Here is a 22,700-nt window from a genome sequence, read left to right as displayed (position 1 = left end):
GCATCCAGTAACGTTGCACGGATGCTTTCAGGAGTTACTCAGCTACTTGACTGCAGTTTGGCCAGGCTGCTAGCTTCAACACCTACTAGCTGCTGTCAGACAACAGCCGAGTTTAAGGCAATTAACTGCTATTTCAAGTTCAGAACTTAAAAAAAGAATAACAACCCTTCTTCATAAACAAAACCTCATGGCTGAACTGTGACTCTTGGCTGCATAGCCCGCCTGGAATGGTCATCCCTCCATTGTCTGAAGTGCTAAGAATGACCTGGCACTGCTGGAGTCCTTCCAAATTTCTGGAAGGATACATTAGTTGGATCCCTCCTGTTCCCTTCCCACTGGCCAGATTAACCTCTCAAGCCCTCTGATGCTTGCAGTGAGGCTTACATGTATAGAAGACCAGACTGATGCACAGTCCTAGCACCGATCGCTTAAGAACTGCAAGCACGTGATTAATAAGAAATTAATGCGGTACCAGGCCCCTCCTGTGGTTGTTCTGATCCTCTCCGGGAAAGGTTCAGAGGGTAGAGGACCAGCCTTTTTGTACAGGAGGCCTATTCTGAACGCAGCCCCCTCTAAACCATCACACAAGCACAGCTCATGATAATTTAGCTCATTTTCCTATTTTATTCACAGCTCTACGAGTATCTATGTTTTAAGGAGATACTCAATTTCTTAAAACTAATTTTCGGCACAATTTAGCAAAAATGCCTGCAAAGGAAATTATGAATATAACTTAACAGAATATAACTTAACATAATAATAGAAAGCAGCAAATACTTCACCAAGCATGCTTCTGTATAGTGGTTACAATAGCGAGAAAACCCACGGTGCCTTCACTGGGCCAGCAAAGGCAGGGTGGCAATGCACCACTATGACACCATTTGGGTTTTCCAGTTACTTTAGTTGTTAAATTAGAAGCCTTAAGAGAAGTACACATACTGTATAATGTATCTTTAAAATACAGAAAGTAAAGAGTACCGAAGAATCAAAGACACAGCAGCACCTGATATTGGAAAAATGCCATTTTTTGCATTTAACGCAAGTAATTAATCCTAAAAATTAAAAAAATGAAACGAGTCAAGTAGGAGCACCAGTGCTGTCAGAATCCAATTTTCTGTCAGGGCTCAAGGGCAATATGTGAAACAAACCAACCCAAGAATTCAAAGAGACCCCGGAGTCCTTTGGGTTTTCTTGATCCAGGACTTGTTTTCACTCCAGCAGGACAAGCGTGCACGGCAAGAACTGTGGACTCCAGTCCGAGTGCGAGATTCGCTGACACCTGGCTAGGACATGACAAACACCTGGGAGAAGAGTTCTGTGAAAGTCACTCAGACTCCGATCTGTGGAAGAATGAGTCCTTACGTATCTACTCAGCTGAACAGGACTCTTTCTGATGAGTTTAACAAAAAAAAAAAAGCTTGGAGGGGGGGAAGTATACAATACAGGGATCTCTGCTGTTACTGTGGTTTGCAGATGTGATAGCTGAGATTTAGGTCCTTCTGGCTTTTTTTAAAGTTTGTCTGATTTAAGATGTCTCACTACACACCTCAGATAATCAGTCAAAGAGGCAAACTAGTGTACACTTGTAGCTCCTTTAAGAATTCATGACATTATTAATCAGAAGTTGCATCAACCTCACACACCTTGCACTTCCATAGACAGGAGTCTCAGAAAGGCAGCACACCTACTGCACAAGTCTAGAGAAACACACATTACTTGGGGCCACACAGTGGCTTTCACTTCCTGTAAGTCTTATAACACCAGCAATATTCATGTCCTAAGTTTAAACCTGCTTTTAATGTAAAAACTTCACTAGCCCCAGTCCGGTCACCAGCGTTCCTCTAGCACATTATTTTCATTTACAATCAGAGTCAATTATTTTTAAATGCTACAACATCTGTATTTCTTTCGATTAAAAACACACTTGACAAATATATCGTACAATAAAGTTTATTAGCTGTTCTCCTCTTTCTAACAAATGGAATGGATAGCGTTGATAGCTCTTTACAAACCAAAGCTAATTTGGTTGTGTCACTGCCATAAGTACATCCCTCTGACGAACAATCAGTTTCAAACAAGCAATGGCAGCTACCAAATAATAGGGGAACTGGAGAATTTCGTTACTGAAGGTAGCTCCGTGTTTTGGTACAACGGATTTAGAACATTCAGCACACAAGTTTGTGCATTGCAAACGGGAGATCTTGTGCCTGTGCAATCCGAGATGAACACGTACAGAAAAACGAGATCTCTTACTGACTCTGAATTCTCCGTTTGGTTAAGACATGCACGTTAGAAGAGTGGGGTTGAACACACACCTGGCAATCTGTAGAAAAGAGGAGAACTTGCATGTATTTTTTTCCTTGTAACTAATACTCCCTGGACTTTACGTCCAGCCACCACAGCCCATTTGGTTTCTCGTGATTAAAGGAAGGTAAATTCTAATTTGTACTTTTATTCAAAACAAAAAGCTAGGAGTAGGTGGTAAAAGAAAAATAGAGATTTTATATATATATTTATACGTGTGCGCAACTATGTAAAGAAAATAATTCCCATAGTTACAGAGTTTAGTTAAAGAAAGTTTAATATATATATATATTTATTATAACAAAATAGGCAGTTATTGTGGGTAAAATATTCATTAAAATCTGACCCCTAAGAACACACACACTTTAGGCTATGAATCATTCTCTCATTGCCCTAACGACCATCTCTGCAGCTGTTTTCTGTGTTACTGCCAACGGAAATTTGGCATTCCTCTGAAAAATACAAGGTTTCCTAGCACCTAAACGTATTTTAGGCTCAAAAAGTGTGACGACCGTTATCTATAAACGATTTCTGTAAGACACTATAAATAGTGCTTCACAAGGAAGATTAAAAACATTACACATCTTTGTCCCTAGCAATTTTATCGGCAAATAATGAAAAAATAGATTATAAGAATATCGTATGAAATTATGAAAATGAATATCCCTTGAGGAGTAGTGATGGGAGTTAATGAAAATGTTAACTCAGACCTTGAAAGTTTCTCTCTAACTGCCTGGAAAGGAAATAAAAAATATTGTGAACAGAATTTAACTCAGAAAATAAAACCTGAATTTGATTGCCCTGACCAAACCATGCTATTAAAGTTAAGCGTGCAAAGTTACTCATAATTTACAACTTCCTCGAATACAACTTTCTTTCAATTGCTATGAAATTTTAAAAGAATGTCTATAAAGCTTTTTGAAAAAATCTTTGAAAGTTACTTTCCCTTAAACATTAAGGAATTTTACCAAGCAATTCCCTCCCACCCCCACCCCAAACTAATAGCTGGTCAGGCCATTCCACTGTCATGTTTGAAAAATGGCAAACCAACAACACACGATAATACAAATTATTTAAACTAAGAGAGACACCCAACGTAAAGCATTATGGGAACTGCAGAATGTGATGGTTAGGCTATGAACCACGCTGGAAAGATCTAGAGGCAGGCTCCACTGGAAGGGCTTCAGAGTTGTCAGATGTAGTAGGTGATGTCAGTCAGAAAATGAAAAATAAAAATCTGCTTTCATAATTTCTCCTTTGCTGGAACCCAGATGTAAGGCCCAGACTGTTCCTCTATGATCTGTTTCACTTGGTTGTAGATTTCTTCCAGTGTGTCTCCTTGGACGATAGCTGCAAAACATAATGTGGCAATCAGCAACCGCCCTTCCCAGCTCCAGACAGAAACCGAGATGTCCCAAGCCACGCGGTTCTTTTCTCTCCTAGCGACAAGAAGATTTGAGATCACACCCAAGGCGCCATCTCTCCCACTCAGAGGTTTGTGGCTAGAAAGTGGTTTTCACTTTACTACAAGTATATACATACAACAGAGAAGGCTTTTTGTTTTTTCTAGCCACTCGTTAGAGTTTGTCTGAGTCACTCCACATGCTCCAGAATTCCTTCTGGTCCAATTTTCATGTATGTTTCCAACACAAGAAGGGAAGACAGAGTACAAGGCTGTGTGCTGATGCAGTCAGCCTGCGTCAGGCTTGGTGTAATACAGACTGGTGACCTCCTCAGCTGGATCCTGAAACCTCATCGCAAGGCTGCCTGACCTTGGCATTTCTACCTGCTAGCACCAGCTTTGCTTTTGGCCAAAAAGAGGAGGAACTTAGGCAGTTTGCTGCCCAGCCAATAGATTCAAGTTTTACAGACAGCACGCTTCCTTACATAATTAAAAGTGCAATTCGTATTCAGACGGTGTAAGTTAGATGTATTTTCTCCAATAATTAGAAGTGAGGCAATATGGATGTGTTCTGACACATCAGAGTGAAGTACAGTCTGGTGAGAATGAGGATGAAGTCTGAGCTGCCCTTAGCACACTTCAGTCTGAAAAAGCAATCACTGTGAGACAGCAGCTTCTTTTTAATTAGGATTGCCACCTCAGTGTTGATAATCCAAGAAACAAAGTTTAGCATGAACACTCGTTTTGGAAGCAGGCCAGACTCACTCTTTTGTGCATTAAAGTATTACTGCTGCTTCTGAGCTTTGCTTTCATGCAAATTACTTCCTTTTTATTCCTACTCATCATTTCTATCTCTCAAAAACCTTCTCCCCATCTGCAGCCCACTGTCATAGAGCCTGTGGGAGAAGGAAACTGTTCAGTTATTACAGGTCAAGTATAAAGCTCCCAGCACAACAGTGCATCGAAGATTTAAGTGTCCTTGCAATGCCAACAGCCATAAGATTCAGCATCTTACTTCTTTCCAGCTATGTTTAACTACACCTCTTCCAAAGCTCAACATCCTCAAAACAGAAGATGGACGTGCTCTTCACGTGCTTTAGTGCAAAGTTGAAGTCTGTTTAAACCTCACCTGCTGCTGAAGTTAATTTCGGTTACCCTACACAATGTGGTATTTTAACATATCAGGGAATGCACACACACTATGTTGTATCAGCTGAATCATACGAGTAGCAGCCTCCAAATTGTAAGCAGTAAGTGGGACTTGTAAAGTCTTCAGGTCTCTCAAACAGATTCAGAAAAGGATTTCTGCCCTTACCTGGATTACCAAGGACAGGAGTCCACTGCTATCTTCCTTTGCCAACAAGCCTTACACTTCTGAGAAGAAACACGGCGCCGAGCGCTAAAGCTCTTAAAAAGGCCCATAGATTTTTGAAACATCTTGATTTATGTCCCTCAAGACAAACAGAGTGCTATGGAAGAGCAGGAAAGCTAGATGCAGTACTGGGATAAACTGTGACGGCTGCAAGGCAGCAGAGAGGGAGGGAGGCGAACAAAAAGGATGGACTCAAGGTGTTTGTTGTGTGGGTAGCACACAACGCAGGGAATAAGTCAGTGGGAAGACTAGGGCAGAGTGGTCTGGTTCTCCTGTCTTCCTCCCTTGTGAAGCCATCACCCCGTCCTGTGCCCCCGCCCAGGTGGAGCGCACGGCTGCATTCACAGCTCTGCCCACATTAAGGCGTGGAAAAAGGAAGTGGGCAAAGGAGTCAGGCCACTGACAAGAGGTGAACGGGGCAGCAAACACTGAAACGCTTCAAAAGAGAACATAACAGGAAGGAAAAGAGCGAGTGCCGAGAAGGCTCATTTCTGTCCTCCTGAAGATCCGGACTTTGAGCAATCTCCTCCTACTGCAACCTACAGTGCGAAAAATTAGCACAGTTTGAGGGCTGGAAGCCCATCTCTTGCTGTTACTGTTAGGTCCATGGCATACACAAATTTCATTTGCTAAGTACCATAATGCTGTAGTGCCCAATTTCCAGAGGTTTAATTAATTACCACAGAGATCAAGATGGCTCTATGCCTCAAAACAATCACAGATTAGCCAGAAAACAAAGTTCAGCCCTATCTCAGCAACAAGGCAATTACTATTTTACAGCAAGCAATAACATTTCAACTCTGGCACGGGAAGAGTCCCAGGCAAAACACACCTGTGAAGTGTTCAGTAAATTCTTGCTCCAGTTTCATGGCTCTCTCAAATGTCTTCTTGGCTTGCTCTTCCGTTAAGCGTTTATTCATTTCCCTGAAATTGGAAACACATTCAAAAACCGTTATCAAGTGCTTAAGAGGCTTTTAAAATAAGGTTTTAAGATGTTGTCTTAACGAGAGGCAGTCTCCTAAATGACACCCCTAAGTGAAGAGTAGTGGGAGTGAGCCACTTTGACACTACATTGCATGGAATTTAGCACAATGACATTCGTTCTCAAGCACTTTAATTTGGATTAGAAAACCCCGTGTAAAAGTCTCTAGAAATTAAGCTCATTAAATTAAGAAATTAAATATTGTTTAAAATGCAAATATTAGAATTGTCTTCACGTAACTCGCAGTTGGCTGTTCAAATACAACGACAGTCTCAAACAGTTCAGCCTGAGGTATTTTACTTTTACTCACATGATATTTTCCACTGTTTTGGGTTTAATAAAAATGGAGATTGGGTACAGCTGGGCAATCTGCAACCTTTTGATCGCATTACCAGAAACATCAAGAATGCAATGTTTGCCCTAAAGAGTGAGAGAGAACGGAAAACGGACTAAGCAAAGTTTAAATCACAGGTATACACAGTGCAGTAACTGAGAAGAGAAAACACGTTTCCACTGGAGCCAACCAAATCACAGCATTTGCACCAATGATGCTCTGGTTTCACCACTTTGGCCCAAGGTCTCACAAGGCTCCTCTGTTGGGATCACACATCATCTGAGATGTCCCTGACCCTCCTTCCTTTCTTTCTTCACCAGAGGTGCCAATCAACAATGGAGAATCATCCAGCGAAACAGCCGGACTTCAACCACACCACTAAAATCATCCCCTTTTTATACTAAATAAATCAGTGAATAAATCTGAGGATCCTTTAAGGTTATGGCCTTTTCACAGGTTCAGTTTAGAGATGACTCAACAAACATATCCAGGAGAATAACCACTCTTGACCCTCCTTCCTTTCTTTCTTCACCAGAGGTGCCAATCAACAATGGAGAATCATCCAGCGAAACAGCCGGACTTCAACCACACCACTAAAATCATCCCCTTTTTATACTAAATAAATCAGTGAATAAATCTGAGGATCCTTTAAGGTTATGGCCTTTTCACAGGTTCAGTTTAGAGAAGATGACTCAACAAGCATGTCCAGGAGAAGAACCACTCTGACAGCAGGGGGGTGGTTGTAGGTCGAGAGAAGTTCTCCTCCCCCTCTGCTCTGCCCTGGTGAGACCGCATCTGCAATATTGTGTCCAGTTCTGGGCCCCTCAGTTCAAGAAGGACAGGAACTGCTGGAGAGAGTCCAGCGTAGGGCTACAAAGATGATCAAGGGAGTGGAGCATCTCCCTTATGAGGAGCGGCTGAGGGAGCTGGGTCTCTTTAGTTTGCAGAAGAGGAGACTGAGGGGAGACCTCATTCATGTTTATAAATATTTAAAGGGTGAGTGTCACGAGGATGGAGCCAGGCTCTTCTCAGTGACAAACAATGATAGGACAAGGGGTAACGGACACAAACTGGAACACAGGAGGTTCCACTTCAATTGGAGAAGAAACTTCTTCTCAGTGAGGGTGACAGAGCACTGGCCCAGGCTGCCCAGAGAGGTTGTGGAGTCTCCTTCTCTGCAGACATTCAAAACCCGCCTGGACGCCTTCCTGTGTAACCTCATCTGGGTGTTCCTGCTCCGGCAGGGGGATTGGACTGGATGAGCTTTGGAGGTCCCTTCCAATCCCTAACGGTCTGGGATTCTGTGAAATCTGTCACTGGAAGAACAGTGAGATGGAAGTGAACCCAAGTTACCTCCTCCCCTCAGGCAGCACATTGTAAACCACTGGGTTTGAGGCAGTGTGAGCGATTTACGTGGGCTGATTATTTTTAATCTTTTGAGAAACAAATTTCTTGGGCAATTGGAAGAGAATGTGGTAGGGCTGCTTTTCTTCCCACCTCTACTGTCCCCATAGAAGCAATTTTCCAGCTTTTTGGGACATCTCATCTCAAAGGCTCTTCCTATTCCTCAGCTCCTCTCATCTCTGATCTGCTCATTTCCACCTCAAACATTTTTATTTTTTTCCTTTCTGAGTAGCATATGAGTAATTTGGGATGTCAACATTTTAGAAAAAGATGGGGAAAAACAGAGAGGAATGGAAAACCACTGCTGGGTGACTAAAATAAGAAAAGCTTTATCTTTAGCAGGACACCAATGTGAATGGCAGAATTTCACGAGCAAACCCACAAGCACCATAAACCCAAATGTTACTCGTATGATAAAATGCACTTCCTAAACTCCTGGGAGATCACTCCTGGAGGGCACACGGTGAAGAGCAGCTTGACATGTTTCTGCTTCCTGGCAGAAGGCATCACTAGGACCATTTACGTTTCAGTTCTTGCATAACAAAGACCACAGAACTTTATTTCAGGAATTCTTAAGAGGTAAGAGGAGTGTTCTTCCCATATGAACAATACACATCTGCTTGTTTTCAACTGACAAAAGCTGCTTCCCACGTCCAGTCCGTGGATCTGGACTCTGAGCTGCACCATTGAAGCAAGGTGTTTGTATGTTCTAACAGAGTATTTTACTATGTATGCTGATCTTTCCACATCCTTCATCCAGTTTCTCTTTAAATGTGGCAAATGCTCTGGACATTGAGAATTAAGAGCATTAACTAGTCCATTTTTGGGTAAGACAGTAATTGCTGTGTTTGGCTCAACAACTTATGCCAGCAGGCACTGAAGGATTTTAGGCAAAGAGTAGATTGCCAGGACAGTAGCTGTGCTGGGCCTTATACAACGTAACTGCAGCAGTTTATTCCAAATCAGTAAGAAACGGGCATTAACAGTGGCATCAGACACAGAGATTTGCAAGCTGCCAGTGATTCTGAAGAAAAGAGGACATGAAAATTCCTTTCAAATGAAGATTTGGAAGACAAGGAAAAGTGAAGCAAGTACTTCACGATGTAATTGTCACGTTTTCATCCAGAGAAGCTATTCTGCTCCTCACACGGTGCATTTAAACATTATTTTATGTAGTTTTTAGTTCCTTACTTGCACTATTGAGAAACACAGCATAGCACTCAGTGCCTTTTACAATAACTAAACAATGGCGTGAAAAAAGTATCTTTAGCTCTGTCCATTACAGGTAAGGAAATGAGAGAGACAGGGATCAGCTGGAAGCAGGGGCAAAAGAACACAATTTAAAGCTATTGCAAGAATACGATTTCTGGTACTTTTGGGGTAGCAGCAGTCACTTCTGTCATCTATGCCTCTATATTCATCATAGAAAACTTAGAAATTGTCTTCTGTGTCTCTCATCTCTTCAGCAAGATGGAGAGAAACACAGGGAGGGAGTAGCCCCAGACCAACCAGCTTGCAGCCTTGTCACAACTCTGAAGGCAGGTGCTGGAGGACAGGCCTCTGTCACTCAGAACAAATAATGTTACCTGGAACTGAGAAATTGCTGTGTCTACCCAAGATGACTCCCCGTGCAAGAGATCCAATAGCGTAGAGACATCTGGTAGTACTATGCTCTTCATGGCAGTTTATAAAGATTCACAGTCATTTTGTACCTCACTAATCCCAGTAGATGGGCAAAAGAACACAGCCAATTTCAGCTCTAGGAGGGAACTGAAGGACTGTACCTGCGCTACCAGGTGAAGCAACAGCCGACAGGTTTATGTTTGAGCTGCTCAATAAATAGTTTCATCATTTAACCACGTATGACAGTTTCACAACTTTGTTCAGCCTCCCATACAAAGTACTGTTCATTTCCCTTAACCACTTTGCGATCAATTGTCTTTTCTGTATTTTTCTTGCTATATACCATGGGCCAGGTTCTATTCCACAGGGTGAGAGTCAGCAGAAGAAAAGTTCATCACGTGAACCACAGACTCTCACCGTGCTCTCCTGGTTTTTGATCCCAGTAAATTACACTTGCCAGAAATAACAATACAGAGCCACTTGCCAGAACAGTCCACTCTGTTTCTGAGAGGACTAACTACGCTCCCACGCCACATGGTTAACCACACTTACCCTCTGCATGTCCAGACTGAAAGCTGTGAGTTGTCACCTAGAAAAAAAAAGCTTTCTCCTCTTCCACAGATCTACTTACATAGCATCTACTGTAAATGCACTGCATTTGTAAGCAGTAGAACACCACTCGTCAACTTAACAGGGAACAGCTGCAAAGAATTCTCACCAAAACTTTTCTTTCATAAGCATCTCACTCTAAGAAATACGCTTCCTTTTCTCCCACTCTTTTCCAGAGAGCTCAAGTAAATTCATTTGAATTTAGAAATACCTAGATTTTGCAAGAAGTAGTTTATTAAAATCTGTTCAAGATAAAAACAAGGTCAGTCTTTCAAGTGCTGTGATGGTTACATAAAAAGGCTTTCTAAAATTTCTTTCCCTTTGTAAGTTAAGGGCACAAAGAACAGCAGTTTTACAAGTTCTCTTCTGCACAGGTCTATAGAAATGGATAATCATACCAAACGACTCCACCACCACTGTTCTTAATCAGTTAATGCTCTATGTACGTGAGCCAGGCTGATTAGCCTGTAATTGCGATTATTTCTTCTCTTTCTATAAGAGGGCACAAACGATGGTTGCTCTTTTCCCGTAAGTTCATCATAACGCTTTCATTATTCCAAAGCATTACTTCCCTAAATGCATTTGTGACAATGAGCTTGGTTTCTAGTTTTGTACAAATTCCTTTTAAAGTCAGAGGGCTCCTAGCGGCTTCTTGCCGTCCTTTGCTTTTCCCCCGTCAGCACAGTCAGACAATCACCGCAGTAAATGAAAGTAACCGGCACTGATTTACCTTTTCTGCTACTTCTCGCACTGACTGGACACTTGTTCCATAAAGATGATTATTGTACTGGCCAGCTTCAATGAATTTGTGATCCTGGATATCCTTCTCCATTTGCTCTCGAGAAGTGACAAAATGGTAATCACGTCCATCCACCTCATAATCTCGTTTTGGTCTGGTAGTGTCTTTAAATATAAACCAGTAATTTAAGAAAACAAAACAAAAAACAGTGACTTTTTCTCCTGTAATACCAAAAAATAGTCTCCCATTTATACTGCAAAATTGTCACAAGCAAAAAGAGATGACTGACAACTCATATAGGTCTATAAAGTTTAGACAATAAATTAACTTCTTTTTTAAACTCAACATACAGAGGATGTCTCTTAGGAAAATTCATATAGACTGTAATGTAGAATCGCTTTAGTATTTTCTGAGACTTACGTGGAACACATGAGCCAAATTTGTCTGGAAATTCTGAGATCAGATCATCATTTATTCTGTCTTTCATGGGTCCCAAAACAATCACAGGTCGAGTGTAGCTGACTATTAAACAAAGAAATAACATCAGCTGCATAACAGCACGATTGCTAACTTTTATAATTCAGCAAAATAAGCTTTATCACATGGTAATGGTTTTAATACCTAACAGACTATGTACTGCTAGAGAAGAAAAACACAGCATATGTATCAGTTAATAGCATATTCACAGGAAGATGCTAGACCTTCTCTCTAATGACTATCCTGGGTAACTGAAAATGAGTCTTAAATCACAAAGTCTTCAGGAGGAAAAAAGTCTTTTCACAAAGTAACATCCTTCATTCTGACGAAAACAGCAAAAGGAGAAAGTTTTAAAACCTTTCCAATTCAAAGAGATACCTAAGGAGCAGCAGAGTTCACGAAACTCGAGTTCTGTGCTGGCAGAAACTGCTTCTTGTCCTCCAAGACCACAACTTAAATACCCATATATGAAAAGACTCAAGTACATACAGCTTCTGTAACTATTAGCACCCTTATAAAATGAAGTATAGCATATTTGAAAAAACCAACCAACCAAACAAACCAAACAAAAAAACCCAAAGCTGCTTTTAAGTTGTAAAGCACTTTTAGTTGGGAATTAAGGTCAAGCAGAAAACACCTGATTATACTGCAAGAACCGTGCAGACAAGAATGTCCAAGTATCTTGGCATTAGCATATAATTTCAGCTGTATAAATTTTCATTTTAGGTTCAATCTGCCTTTATCGCACAAGTAAGTCCAAATTAAATGAAGTCTGCTCTAGAAAATATATTTTAATTTGACTCTCAGAACTATTTCCTTTGTGGGCTATTAATACATTCATAAAAGGAATGTCTGGGATCCAGTAGCTATAAACCTATTAATTTAGTAAAGACTAAGGGTGGCCCACCAGCGTCTAAAGTCCAAGCACCTTTAGATCTGTTTTGGTCATTGCATTTCTTTATTCCTCTTGACCTTTAAAAAAAAATACTCTGGAAGTGAGTTAGTGGACAAATGCAGATAACACATGCAGAGAATGTACTGCTGCTCCTAAGCAAAGGAGCGAGGTGCTGGTTCTCTTAGGGCCTTTCCAATGTGTTGGACTCAAAGGGAATTACAGTCCTGTCTTTAAATGCCAAAGTGCTTGGCTCTCCAAAATCTTTATTTTGACTATACGGCCTTGTGCAAAGTCTCATTCACATCTTCCCTCTTCGCCCTTGACAGTACTTCACTTGATGTTGATATCATTCTCACAAAACCATGAAGCTATCAGAATCTGGGAAGGCAATGGCAGCTAAAAAGATGTTTCTCGTTTTGTGAGACCCTCTGGTGTGCGCACACAGACCCAGCAGCTCCTCATTTGAGGGTAACAAGCCTCCATTTCCCTCACGTAAGCACATCAACGAGGGCTTACCACTGCCTCGTTTTCTAGCATGGTCTTAACTCACGTACTTCTCATCCACGATTTTATTTGGAGCCTACCAAAATTACCAACTCTAGGACAAATAATGCAGTTCGCATGAGTCTTCTGTAGCACTTTTTCCTACTTTTTAAGAGGAGCCCATGTGCCGTGATTAACAAGTTGGAGTGGGAAGTCTGTACAGGCACACACACTTCACAATGCTGTTAAAAGCAACTGGGCCATGTCACCCACGGCATGAAACCAAAACTGAAACCTTGACACCCAACATTCCTGTAAACACGTGGTGTACGTTTACTTCCACTGCCACCTTCTTTGATTGGGAATACTTGATATCTATTACCTAAGGACATCCCTTTTTCAGATGACTTTACAAAACTATGAACTATGTATCAGATAATGTACAGCAACTGTCAGCACCTCTGGTGCTGAATCGGGACACTAAAAATTCTGTGTCTATTACACACAGTGAAGCAAGATTAGGACCAAGGTGAAAACAAAATTATAGCATCTCACTGGAAACTAGTGAAAAGCATTTCATTTTAAATGCAAGTATGAGAAAATATCTCCTATCAATTTGCATTTCATTCCAAATTATTTTTTTCTAAAGAAGAAAAAGAAAAAAAATACAAAAACCAAACCAAACGCCAAACCAAACTTGGCAATTGCTAACCAAACTGGCCATGCAAGAAACCCACACAGAAACTGGAGACCGCCGTTTCAGAGCCATTTCAATTAAAGATTACTAAAACAGGCAAATGACCTCCTGATGTACTTTTTGCTTTGACAAAAAACCCAAACAACTGAATTGCAAGAGTGAGACTGCTAAAGCGATAGGAAAGAGAAGAAAACTGATTTCTGAGGGTCACGCTGACAGAACTGTTAAACATACCCTATTTTCCTTGTGCGATGTAAACCATACATAGTAAGTTATGTCAAATAGCACACCTTTGGATTGTGCCCTAAATAATTTAGCAATTGCACTGTATAATTTATGCCTTTATGCTTTATTCATTTGAATAACTGTAACAGGTTCAAAACAGCGAAGAAGTTTATCATGGTGCTCCGTAGATAAGGGCGCATGAAGCATTCTGGTAATTCAGATGATATTTATTTTTATACTAGTGAGATCTACAAACCTTCTTGTTGATTGACTGGTTCATATGACAAGACGTATTCCTCTTGCCCACCTAAAACGTAAATGCAAAGACATATCGATGTATATTTTCCTAAACCAACATCTTTAAATTAAGTCATTCAGTGAACTACAGTGATACAGAAATTCCTCTGTAATGTGCGTTACAATGACACTGATGAAGGGCATTTTTCAAGAGCGATGAATTATAAAAGTCACAAAGATAAGCCAAACACAACATTTTAAAGCAGAAGCCACATACAGTATAAATCATTTCCTGGTTTATGTTAGCATGTCAAAGTGACATCAAGCACAAGAAGAATCTGAAAGCATCACTGAAATGCTCTGATATGTTTCCCTGAATGAAACGCATGCACGCATCATTCACTGCTAGAGGCAATGCCACATTCATCATTAACGTTCTCCACACTTTGAAGCCAGCATCCACAGCAACATTTTTTTGTATTAATATAGGGCCAACGATCACGTATGCCAAGGTGTGTATATCTTCCATTAAATTTATCATCAAGTGGCATTTATATAAACACCTTCAAGCACTATTTCTACCAAATATATATATATATAAACTATTATTTTATTAATAATTTTAAAATATGAACTTGAAGACAAAGAGTGCTTTGTATTGTTCTCAGCTCCAGAAAGCACATCAGCAGTGAATGAAACTAAAATAACTGAATTTTGACCTTGGACAGCTGCAGGCTTTTTAAATGTTAATGAAAGCATCTGAAATATACCTCAGTTGCCATCCCTCTGAAAGATGATTCCTACTCTAACAAGGTATCTCTGAGTAAGATTTGTTACAATGGAATCACTAAAAACCAACTCCATGACAGCAAAGAATTTGTAATTCTGAAGATACAAGATCAAATTCTAGGACATTGCTATGAAATCTGAATAAAACACAGTCCTTCATTAACTCACTCGCGTAATTTTGGAACATTCTTTGTAGTTCATAAGCCATACTTAGGCAAAGGAACAAACCAATGCTATATCACAGTTGTATAGAGACGGATGGCAGATAAAGGCTTTTATAAATTCATGTATTGTTTCTACTTATCTATTCTTTTTTCATAGCAAATACCATCGATATTTTAAATCTAAAACTTAAGATTTCATCGATAAATATTTCTCTTATTCGCAATAAATTTGCAAACTGTCCTACATGGATGAACAGTTTAACTTTCTAAGTTATTGCAAGTGAGGAATACGTTAAGACAGACATGAAAACATGCAACCTGTGTATTTTAATAGCTCAAAAAGTTACTCATGCAAATGGATTTTAGAAGGACAGTATATACTTTCAGAACCCCTTTTAGGCTACAGAGAGGAATAGGGAATCACCAGCTATTGACTCATCTATGAAAGATCCAGCTCACGTATGATTCAATACTTTGGAGAAGTCACAATGCTATAAACTAAGCAAACTACTGAAGAAATAATAACAAGTAAAGAGCAACCCCTGATTGAGGGCAAAAAGTATATATTGTCACTGCTTTTCAATACTTTGGAAAAATGAATATTAACAGAATGAACCTTTTGAACAACCGTACTCATCTGTAATCAAGATAACTTTCATATTAGACAGCAGTAAGAAGAAATTTAAAAAATCATTTTAATAAAAAGTGCTTGGAATTACACATTCAGATAAGCAAATCCATGACATTCAAAATAATATCAGGACTTCTCAAGTAATAAGAGTAGAAAACTAAGTAGTAGTACCAATAATGATCTTTAAAGCAAGCTCTGAGAAAAACCCCGGGTAGGGGGAAGAGAAGCAAGCAGCAAATTTATGGAGAAACAGTAATGGTTAGATAGCTTTTGGCATGTCATTAAAAATGGTTAAAATTGGAGTTTGTCATATAGGCAAAGGCAACTTCCATACATGCTCAATTTTGTTATTCTCAGGGAACACGAATGCCTCCCTCAATTGTTTCTTTTCAGTCACAGTCTATGACACTGCTAGCATTGTAAGTGCTGGGGATTTTATATATGGGTGTAAACTCTTTCCTTGAGTGTAATCATCTGCAAGAAGAAATGTAGATCATCATCTCTGAGATCTACAGCTTCCAAATGTATCTGTTAACAAACCAAACCACCTCCCTTATTGCCCTATGACAGATAATATCTGTTTCTGAAGTGCCCATTATACAGTTAGCAGGCCACCAGAAGCTGATCAGCGAGCTGCTTAGTGTCACACTGTGGGACTTCTGTTCCTTCTTTTCATATTCCTCTTCAAATCCTCAGCTTTTTCATCTTAGAAGAAATGTAGATCATCATCTCTGAGATCTACAGCTTCCAAATGTATCTGTTAACAAACCAAACCACCTCCCTTATTGCCCTATGACAGATAATATCTGTTTCTGAAGTGCCCGTTATACAGTTAGCAGGCCACCAGAAGCTGATCAGCGAGCTGCTTAGTGTCACACTGTGGGACTTCTTCTGTTCCTTCTTTTCATATTCCTCTTGAAATCCTCAGCTGTTTCATCTTCCCGCTCTGCTCTACCCCGGTTCCAGGTCTGGACTGCGTGACCGTTCTTCAGTGGGAATTGGCAGTGGGAGTGAAGTTCTGGCTCAGGCTTAAGACATTTGAAAGCACTGCAGAGCAGCAGCACCATGCAGCACATTACCCACTGTGAACATGGAGTACTACTGAAGCCTGGGTAATAGTAACGAGTTGCTTGGGCTAGTGAAAAAGCTAACTCAGTCTCTATTTAAAAGATACTGTGTCTTTAGAGAGAGAGAGAATGTGTATGCCAGCCTAGCATGCTAATTTATCATAACTGTCTCCAGCACTTAATGTGTCATATGCTTTGAACACAAGTCATACCACGCACCCACACTTGGGAAAATAGATAAATGACAGCTGAAAACAAGGGTAAATACATGTTTGCTAATCTTTACTTTCATTAAGAGTATATACATATCAAATCTGAGTATCAGTTATGAAAAACTAGATTTAACGGATTACACAACTCACACCTCCAGTATTAAACAAGGGTAAATACATGTTTGCTAATCTTTACTTTAAGAGTATATACATATCAAATCTGAGTATCAGTCATGAAAAACTGTAGATTTAACGGATTACACAACTCACACTTCCAGTATTAAGCTCAACTGTATATGAATGTATTTGTCAGTGTTAAATTGACAATCAGGTTTTAATAGGTCTAGATAGCTTGCAGAATTTAAAAAAATAGGAATTTATTCAAATTAAGCTGAACTAAGAAAAGCATAGGTCACAATGAAAATATCCATAAAGGAGGTCTGCAGTGATTCTCTCTAGTCAGTTTTTATAAAAACAAAGACACAGCAGAATTTGCAGTACCCCACCAAACACACGAGTATGAATTTCACCTGCAGGTGACTGGGAAGTTCTATTTAACATGTAAATACCCAGCAAAGACAGACAGACAAACCCAAAGAAAGAGCTAGGCAAAAGAACGAACAAGGAACATAAAAACACTTACGGTAACTACTTTCACTATCGCTGGCATTAGAGGTTACATGCTCTGAAATTGCAACACAACGGGAAAAAAAATAAGGAACATACACTAAAATGGCATGAGTTCAAAAGAAAGCAAATTGACACAAAACAGTCCGGGTGAAAGACAATACTGACATCATGGTGCTGAAATCAGTACATACTGCATAGAAAAGTTTTAAGGTACTTCTCATAGCTCTCAGGATCAAGCTTAATTTCATACAAAAGGAACGGATGTTAATTAAAAAGAAAAACATTAAATAGCCCATCAAAATAAGATTGCAGAATGTACACTAATTCCTCGTTCGCATGTAACCCTGCAAGTTTTAGGTTCTCACTTCAAGATTAATTTCGTTGAGCAAATCTACGGGATTACGCATGTCAACTTTTATGCAGGCAGTTGATTATAACAATGGTCTAGTAACAAAACACTGGGCTATATTGCAGGAAATATGCTGTAGGATGTTCAACAACAGGCACTTTCCTATGGTATATTAAATAGTTAATATTAATAGTATTAAATAGCAGATTTCAGATTTCCTCCCCCAGTAATGACTTAGTTTTCAAAAGCTCCTGACCTTTACTGTGGAGTACCTATACCAATTTCATGCCTTTGGCATAGTAGTAAAAATATTTCGGTACTACCAAGATGTTTATTTTTTAAGCTATGTAAATGTGTTAAATATATTTATGATAAAAATTAATCCAATTGAAGAATTTCAAGTATCAATCTATTCTGTGACCTGAAAATTCTACAAATCTGGTGAACTACTACGATTAAAGTCCTGATATTGCTAAACTTTACTGTAAAGAATCCATTTTCATGCCACCCGGTGTGTCTTTTCATAAGACAACCACAGTTTAAGGTGGCATAAAGCAGCTTGTGCTTGACCTATACAAATTAAGTAGAATTAAATTTGAAATCATGTATGTAACTGTGTGCACATGATACTACATATTGCTGTCAGGAGGAGCCTTTATAATACATTAAATTCAGGGTAGTTTGTCCCTGCAAGATTAAAGAGAAGGAAGCAAGGGACTTCTAGAGGTAAGAGTACTGCTGTGAAGCAAGTACGCTTCTAATGATGAATAAACATTTAAAAAGTTACAGTCATCATATGGAAACTAATTGACTTTTTAAAATATTTTTGGAGAAAGTGAACCGATCTCTTTCAACCACAAAGCTCTGCCTACACTGAACTCCCTCATCGCTTCATTTCAGTGCAGGAAAAACAGTCAAACACCTCCCAAGGTTTGCGAGCACCAGCAACTTGCATCTACTTCCATTTGATGGACAAAGCACGTCCACATTGGCACAGAAGAGGCAAACAGGGATGTCAAAAAGCCTCGTGGTAGAACCTGAAAGGGAGGCACTGTCAGCTGGGAATACAGGTGGTGTGGCAGTCAGGTAAAGAGCACAACTGGTGAAGATGGAAAGCCTGAGATGTCAGCAAGAACCCAAGAGCAGAGCCCAAGGAACACAGCTCACATTAAGCATGGTAAGGCAGTTTCAGAAGTCTGACTGTGCTGAAGAACAGGCCAGATGGGTTTTGTTTTTATAACAGAATCATCCGGTGACTCTTCTGGACCCTATTACATGGCTTAAAAAAGGCACGATCATGAGGCCCTAAAGGCTGCTTATGATCTTCCGCTCTAAACCAGAACGCCATAAAGGCTGCTCAGGTCTTCTACTCAAGACCAAGGATTTCCTTGAAACTAGACACTTCAGAAATGGAAAACTAATGTTCCAGCTACTAGGATTATTATTTCATGGTTGAGGCCAAGGGTAGAAGTACAGCACTCCTCACATGTAACTTCGGGAACACTGTGCATAACAGTGATGCACTGGAAAGAAATGTTCTCTTTAGTGACTGATTTTACTATTCCATAAGTACATAAAAATGTATGTGTTTAATATCTGCGACAACAACACGGTCTTGACTGTTTACGTGTCATTTCAGTACAGCAGTGGTGTCTGTGTACACAAACAGGTCTGTTGGAGTACTTTCATATCTTGCTACACTCGTTTCTGCAGGAAATACAACTAATGCTTGTGTCTCTTCTACTTAGCTACCCCTCTACTGGGTTTAAAAGCATCATAAGAGCTCAAATAAGGCAGACAGAAAAACTCTCGTGGTATTTTTTAAGCAATTTGTTTCCGTTTGTTACAAGTAGCTGCAAACGTCGGTCACCTAGAGAGAGGATCGAAAACTGTAACTAGTGAAGTGTTAGGGCAATGGTTGTACTATTACTGCAAAAAGCCATAGGTTATCTTTAAATCAATACAAGCACAAAGACAAGATAAAAGTAACATAAAAATAATCATAAAATTTAAAATCACAGTGCTATTAAGGACAAACAAGTAAGCGCTGGTAAGCTTCTGAACACCAAAACAAAATGAATCTAACACGATAGTCACATGAACCTAAAGTAACACGCTCCTGAAAGCAAAAACCCCCAGATTACTAACTAGAAGCAGCTTATGAACCACTTTTACAGTCAACCTCCTTATGCCAGTAGAGCACCAGTCTCAAAGCGATCTGTTAAAAATAAAAAAGTAGTAATTGTTCAGATGGAGGTTAAAATAACTTGGGAGTATTTTGATCACTTACTCAGGCCTTTTGATCCCATGTCGTCAGGGACCTCCTGCAGAGTAGTCCCCAGAGGGCAAGCAATAAAAAAAAACAATCACAAAGAAAATAATTGTCAGTAATATATAAAATTGGCGCTACGACAGGAGACAGTTCCCAGAACATCACAGGGGAAGGGAAGTCCGTAGGATTTGACTTGACTGGCACGTGAAGTGTAATCAGTGATGCAAATGGCAGGGAGCACAGTTTGTAGCGGACTCGGTCTGAATTAGCAAACTTCAGCAACATTTTTGAGAAGACTTTCTGGCAACAACGATGAAAATCAAAGCGACCTCTTCTGATGAGGAAAACCAAATTAGAATGGAATGAGTTTGAAGTAACCAGTCTCAAGGGACTGATTTGAGAAGCTGCTAAGCTCCATTAGACTTTTTTTGTCGCTGCACACTCGTCCAAGTCAGAAATAAGGAAGCACCATAGCCAGTGCTGGAAGGCTGCTGTCTTCTCCAGTTATACACACACTGTTACTCAACGGTATTCCCCAGTTTATTCCAAACTGGGATACTCATGGGTTACATTTCATTTTAACAGCAGGAAAAGGGCTTTATTGATTGTGTAGATCGGTTTGCCATTGGCACCTCAAGCTCGTTCGCCTGTTGCAGCTCATGAAACTGTCTCCATGGTAACACCCTACTGCAATCTAGCAGGCCCTTCTACGTGTGCTTCGCTCTCCATCGAATGCCACATACTTACGGTCAATATCACTGGTTTCCTGTTCACTCTGGTCCTTGTTCTTGTAGAAGGGAAATTTTCGGGAAAAGAGGTTCTTTTTACGCTTGTCATTGAATGACTGCTGAAGAAGAGAAGGAGGGGCAAAACAAAGGATGTCTAATGTCTGTGTGAACAAAGGCCCAGACCAGCAGCTTTGTGGAAGCTGACTCCTATAACCACATTATGCAGTGCATATTTCAGTTTAACGTTATCTTCTCAGCTCATTAAAAAAAATAGAGATCAGGATCATGGCTTTGCTCACACCCTCCGTATTTCGTATGCTTGCTACTGAGAGAACTGGGAGGCTGGTTCATCCTATATGGCCTGAACCTGTATGTCACCAATGTAGACTTTCTGGGAGTATAAAAAGATGGGGAAAACTAGGCTGTTATAAGATGGCCAAACCATAATGAACTCAAAGTCTATTAAATCACTGAAATGATCTAATATAGGGGTTACAGCATTTAAAAAAAAAAAATCACTGAGGCTTTACACATGCTTTTGCAAACAGCTGACATAACAGCACACCAGAAGTATTTGCCAGCGTTAACCATTTGCAAAGTCAAAACTGTAAATACTTTGGTGACAACTGCTAAATAACACATCATACAGTAAAGGAAAAAGGAAGCTAAAAGCTGGCATTGTACCGAATGCTCCTATGATAAAAATAAGTAACAGTGAAATAGGAAAAAAAGGATACAAGAAGAGTCTAGAAGAGTCTTTCTGGTTTTCAAACCAAAAACCCTGTATTTGTTTCAATCTTTCACAATTGCAATTCATTGCAAGCTCCCTGAAAGAAATTACTTCCCTCTAGAGAAGTCTGTATCCCACTACCGAGATTAACATTCAAAAGATACAAACTCCTTTCTTTTGTTTACTGTGGCAATGACCTTTTCAAGGGTGAAAATCCCTGGATGTCCAAGGACCACGTTCAGCAACTTTTGACATTAACCGCTTGTGCTGCTGAAGAATTTCTGCATCACAGTCGCTACAAAGACTCCCAGTTACCTATATCCACCCGTTTGAATAGAAACCATTACTGTGCTCCTTGTCTAAGTGGTGAAGAGCATCAATGTATTTTAATTCATATATAAGTCTGCGGGTGTAATTCTCACAGTAACAGTAGTACCTGCCACGGCTTCTGCTGAAGACATTATGTGACTACAGCACCTTTAATGTACTGGTCTAAGTCAATACTCAATGAATAAATAACTAACATTTTTATTGCAATTATGCCCAGAACTAGAACTAATACAGCTAACTTGAAGCCAGCTGAAATTTCTTCTCATCTTTAGGCGTAAGTGAATCATTTGTCCAGTTTTGCCAAGACATTAAATTTGCCACGTTTTTGTCATTCAGGTTGCAGAAACACTATTACGAGAAGGATGACAGAAGTACCAAAATGCTTAACTTGGTTTAGAGAGCCTATGCCACAGGGGGACTGTTTATTTCTAAGCCAAGCAGAGCCCACGTTTATCAGGAAGCAATAAAACTTCCACAGAACCATTTTTTAAAAGGTACTTTTAAAACACCCAAAAACATTTTCAATTCGTACATTAAAGACTCTATTAACAGCTACTTCAAAAATCTGGAGCATGTTAACTTTCAAGTAACTGTCTGTGTCTCCAGCCAGTGTGGGCTCATCTTCCTCTGCTATATGCAATAGAATTGCAAAGAGATATAGTACCTTTTCTAGCAGGATTAAGTACGAACTAAAAGAGAGTAACAACTGGGGGTCAAATGGGACAAAGTTTTTTCAAACAGTGGGCCACCTTCTTTGGTACAATTACAAAACTAGCATTTGGTTTTCCTAAAGAGAAAGTCAATAGTGCAACGCATGGGCTGCATCCTGCTACAGTATTAACATGCCTTCTGGCCATCTGTTTTAATACAGGCTTGCTTGGCAATATCAGACACTGAAAGATCCAGTGACGTTTTCATTACCGTTGTTTTAAAAAAAGGCTTCCTTAAAATTACCAGGTGTTAAAGGGGCACATGGTACCATGGGAGCACAATCAGTGACACCGAGCTCTGGAAA

The 22,700-nt window shown here is 39.9% G+C and overlaps 1 protein-coding gene across 1 annotated transcript in view; it reads right to left on the bottom strand.

Annotated features, from left to right (window-relative positions):
- Window positions 1–2,458: 2,458 nt before the first annotated feature.
- The window catches only part of LOC104543534 (disks large homolog 1), a gene marked incomplete at its 5' end in the record, with an annotated part of 45,198 nt that continues 24,956 nt past the window's right edge, over window positions 2,459–22,700 (bottom strand). The window contains 8 exons of the mRNA XM_010188168.1: window positions 2,459–3,654; window positions 5,911–6,002; window positions 6,371–6,480; window positions 10,761–10,933; window positions 11,190–11,291; window positions 13,803–13,853; window positions 17,290–17,331; window positions 20,645–20,744. Of these exons, the coding sequence (XP_010186470.1) occupies window positions 3,548–3,654; window positions 5,911–6,002; window positions 6,371–6,480; window positions 10,761–10,933; window positions 11,190–11,291; window positions 13,803–13,853; window positions 17,290–17,331; window positions 20,645–20,744 (777 nt within the window). The remainder of the gene's footprint in view (window positions 3,655–5,910; window positions 6,003–6,370; window positions 6,481–10,760; window positions 10,934–11,189; window positions 11,292–13,802; window positions 13,854–17,289; window positions 17,332–20,644; window positions 20,745–22,700) is intronic.

This window comes from Mesitornis unicolor, unplaced genomic scaffold, assembly GCF_000695765.1.
Source record: "Mesitornis unicolor isolate BGI_N332 unplaced genomic scaffold, ASM69576v1 scaffold1007, whole genome shotgun sequence".
Lineage (NCBI taxonomy): Eukaryota > Metazoa > Chordata > Aves > Mesitornithiformes > Mesitornithidae > Mesitornis > Mesitornis unicolor.
Note: the sequence above shows the minus strand (reverse complement) of the source record. Positions and strands in the feature narration are given on the sequence as shown.